The sequence below is a fragment of the Carlito syrichta genome, unplaced genomic scaffold, assembly GCF_000164805.1.
Source record: "Carlito syrichta isolate Samal-C Ts95f unplaced genomic scaffold, Tarsius_syrichta-2.0.1 Scaffold93748, whole genome shotgun sequence".
Taxonomy (NCBI): domain Eukaryota; kingdom Metazoa; phylum Chordata; class Mammalia; order Primates; family Tarsiidae; genus Carlito; species Carlito syrichta.
This window is the reverse complement of record NW_007037844.1, coordinates 21,104-24,010: the sequence shown is the minus strand read 5'-3', so window position 1 is coordinate 24,010 and position 2,907 is coordinate 21,104. Positions and strand designations below refer to the sequence as shown.

General features: G+C 55.8%; 1 protein-coding gene across 1 annotated transcript in view; it reads left to right on the top strand.

Moving 5' to 3' along the window:
• Positions 1-2,907, top strand: part of LOC110595885 (galanin receptor type 3-like) — a 5,233-nt gene that overhangs the window by 1,782 nt on the left and 544 nt on the right. The window contains exon 2 of the mRNA XM_021713970.1: positions 2,486-2,562. Within this exon, the coding sequence (XP_021569645.1) occupies positions 2,486-2,562 (77 nt within the window). The remainder of the gene's footprint in view (positions 1-2,485; positions 2,563-2,907) is intronic.

Sequence of the window (2,907 nt, the reverse complement as noted above, 5' to 3'; positions counted from 1 at the left end):
TGGGCCGGCCCCGCTTGCCCGGGACCGGAATAAATCCTGCCCGCCTGGATCCTGCCGGTGTCCGCCTGTCTGTCTGTGTCCTCCCCCGAGGGCGGACGCCACTGGGCTAGGGGAGGCCGTGGTCGGGCGCCCTCTGAAGAGCACCCAGAGAGGGCAGCGACTTGTCCGAGCTCCAGAGCGGAGCAGTAGCACAGCCCCCCAGCAGGGCAGCCCCCAGACTGTCTATGGCCAGTCTGGGAGAAGGGCGGTCCCCCCGACTGGGTCGGTACCTTCTAGGTTACCGAGCCCCTTAGTCCCAGCCCCGGGCCTAGGAAATTTAACACTGCCAAGTAATACGGCAAATATGTATAGAGCACTTACTGTATGTGCCACGTTCTTTTTTTTTTTTTTTGAGTTGGAGTCTCACTCTGTCGCCCAGACTGGAGTGCAGTGGCCGCTCCTGGCCACCGCAGCCTCGACCTGCTGGGCTCCGGCGATCCTTCCGCCTCAGCCTTCCGAGTAGCTGGAACTACAGGCGTGCGCTACCACGCCCGGCTAACTTTTGATTTTTATTGTAGAGATGAGGGTTCGCCAAGTTGCCCAGGCGGGTCTCGAACCCACGGGCTCAGGCAATCCACTCACCTCAGCCTCCCAAAGGCGCGGGATTACAGGCTGAGTCACCGAGCCTGGCTTGTGCTACGTTCTTTAATTATCAAGGCAGCTTTGCAAATATGATTAGCCCCATCTTACAAATGGAATCAAGGACCGGAGGGGTTTTGTGATTTGCCCACGGTCACACTGCTAGTGTTTGGCACAGCTTGGATTCAAAACCATGACTGTCTAACTTTTCCTACTCAGTGGTCTTTCTCCATCTCTGGGACAGCTCCACTTCCATGGTTTCCACAGTTTTTCTTGGTTCTTCCTGATTCTTTTTTCCAAAACTGCAGCTCCCCACACCTGACTGGGTGCCCTGGAAACCTGAGAGAGCTCTCAGTCCCCTTCTGTAAGAGAGCTCTCTTCTGGTACTCTTTTAGCTGGTCCAGATGGGCTTCTCCTGGGTTCATGCCCTGGTCCAAACACCTTGCGCGATTCCTTCAGCCATTTGGTACCCTGGCACAGGAGAGACACCAAGCCACAGTTGACCTCCAGCTGGCCTCCCAGTGATCCCTCCCCTGCCTATCCCTGCACACAGCTGGAGAAGTCCGTGGCTGTAAAAACCCACTAATTAACCAATAAATCAGTCTCAGCGGTTTCAGAGCCACTCACCTTCCTCCCTCTTTCCTCACACACCAATAATGTTTATCAGCTCTAGACTGAGGCCTGTGACCCTGCAGCCCCCATGTCTTCCTGGCATACCTCCTGGCTGCTGAGGCACCCTGGGAAGGCCCCTCCTTGACAAGAGGCAGCAGCGTCCTCTTTACTGCCTGTCACCTGCCACACACCTAGAGGTCAGAGTAGTGACAGGAGGCTGAGACCTAGCTTGGGGAGCAGCTATTTCTTTTCTTTTCTTTTTTGAATTGGAGTCTCACTCTGTTGCCCAGACTGGAGTACAGTGGCTGATCCCGGTCACCGCAGCCTAGACCTGGTGGGCTCCGGTGATCCTTCCGCCTCAGCCTTCCAAGCAGCCGGAACTATAGGCACGCGCTATCACGCCCCAGCTAATTTTTTTGATTTTACTGTAGAGATGAGGTCTCACCAAGTTGCCCAGGTGGGTCTCGAACCCGCAGGCTCAGGCAATTCACTCACCTCGGCCTCCCAAAGCCTGAGCCCACAGGCTGAGCCACTGAGCCCGGCGGGGAGCAGCTATTTCAAGGGCACAGGCTGGGGTCAGAGCCTTGGGCTCCCAACACCTGTCCAGTGCTCCTTCTCCCATGTCTGCTCAGGCTCTCGCTACTCTCACGGCAGTGGATGTGTTTCCTGTAGGGCAGGGAGTGTGATGCTGCCTCCTCACCAGTGCACAATGTGGCTGTCCCTCACGCCTCCTCTGTGCCTCACACCAACCCTCAAAGGCAAGCGATAGCAACTTCATCTTCAGGAGAGAAACCTGGGACTCGAAGTGAGGCAATTCAACCAGAGTCAAGTAGTAAATGAGTGGCAGAGCTGGGACTCCTCACTGGGCCTGAGGTTGACACTCCAGGGCAGCCCCGAGAGCATCAAGAAAACATCCAAGAGTGACAAAGTTCACAGTGTGACAAACAGAAAGTGCCTGCAGAGGAGACATAGGGGACAAGGTCTCCTGGGGTTGGCTCAGACTATGGCTCTGTGGGCACGGACAGCCTCCATCGAGGAGAAACAGCCCCCATTAAGGCTGGGCAAGAGACAAGATCACCCGGCCAAGGAGTAGCAGACTCAGAATTTGAATGTACCTGAAATCCCAGACCCAGGGCAAGGGGTTGATCAGTGGAACCTCCTATGGGGTCTCTGGGACTCTGCTCTACTGGTAGAGGGACAGTAATGGAGCCCAGGCTTCTGGCTGGATCCCTGAGGCCTCTTGTTTCTGAAGCAGGTGTCCCTGGCCCATTGGAGCCGGATAAAGAGGCCCAGAGCCCTCGACTAATGGCAGACAGTTCAGCTCAGCACACGGTAGGCATGCAGCAAATGCTTGATATATGAGGACACAGGGGCCAGGAGTAGGGGGAGACATGTCCCTTCCCTTGCTGCTTCTCCGAGTATCTGCCCTAAGCGAGCCTTGAGAACACAGAGATGGCAAGAGTTCAGCCTAGTCCTTGCCTTCCAGAAGCTCTCAATCGGCTGGAGATGCAAACACCAACAGCAGAAAGGACCATGCCATGTAATGGGCCGTAACAGAAAAGCACACACAGCTCGGAAAGGGCACAGAGGAGGCAGCTGCTGCCTTTCTGGGCAACCCCGGCAGGAATCCTGAAGGTGATATTTCACATGCACTTTCCCGGAGGAAGGAGGGAAAGG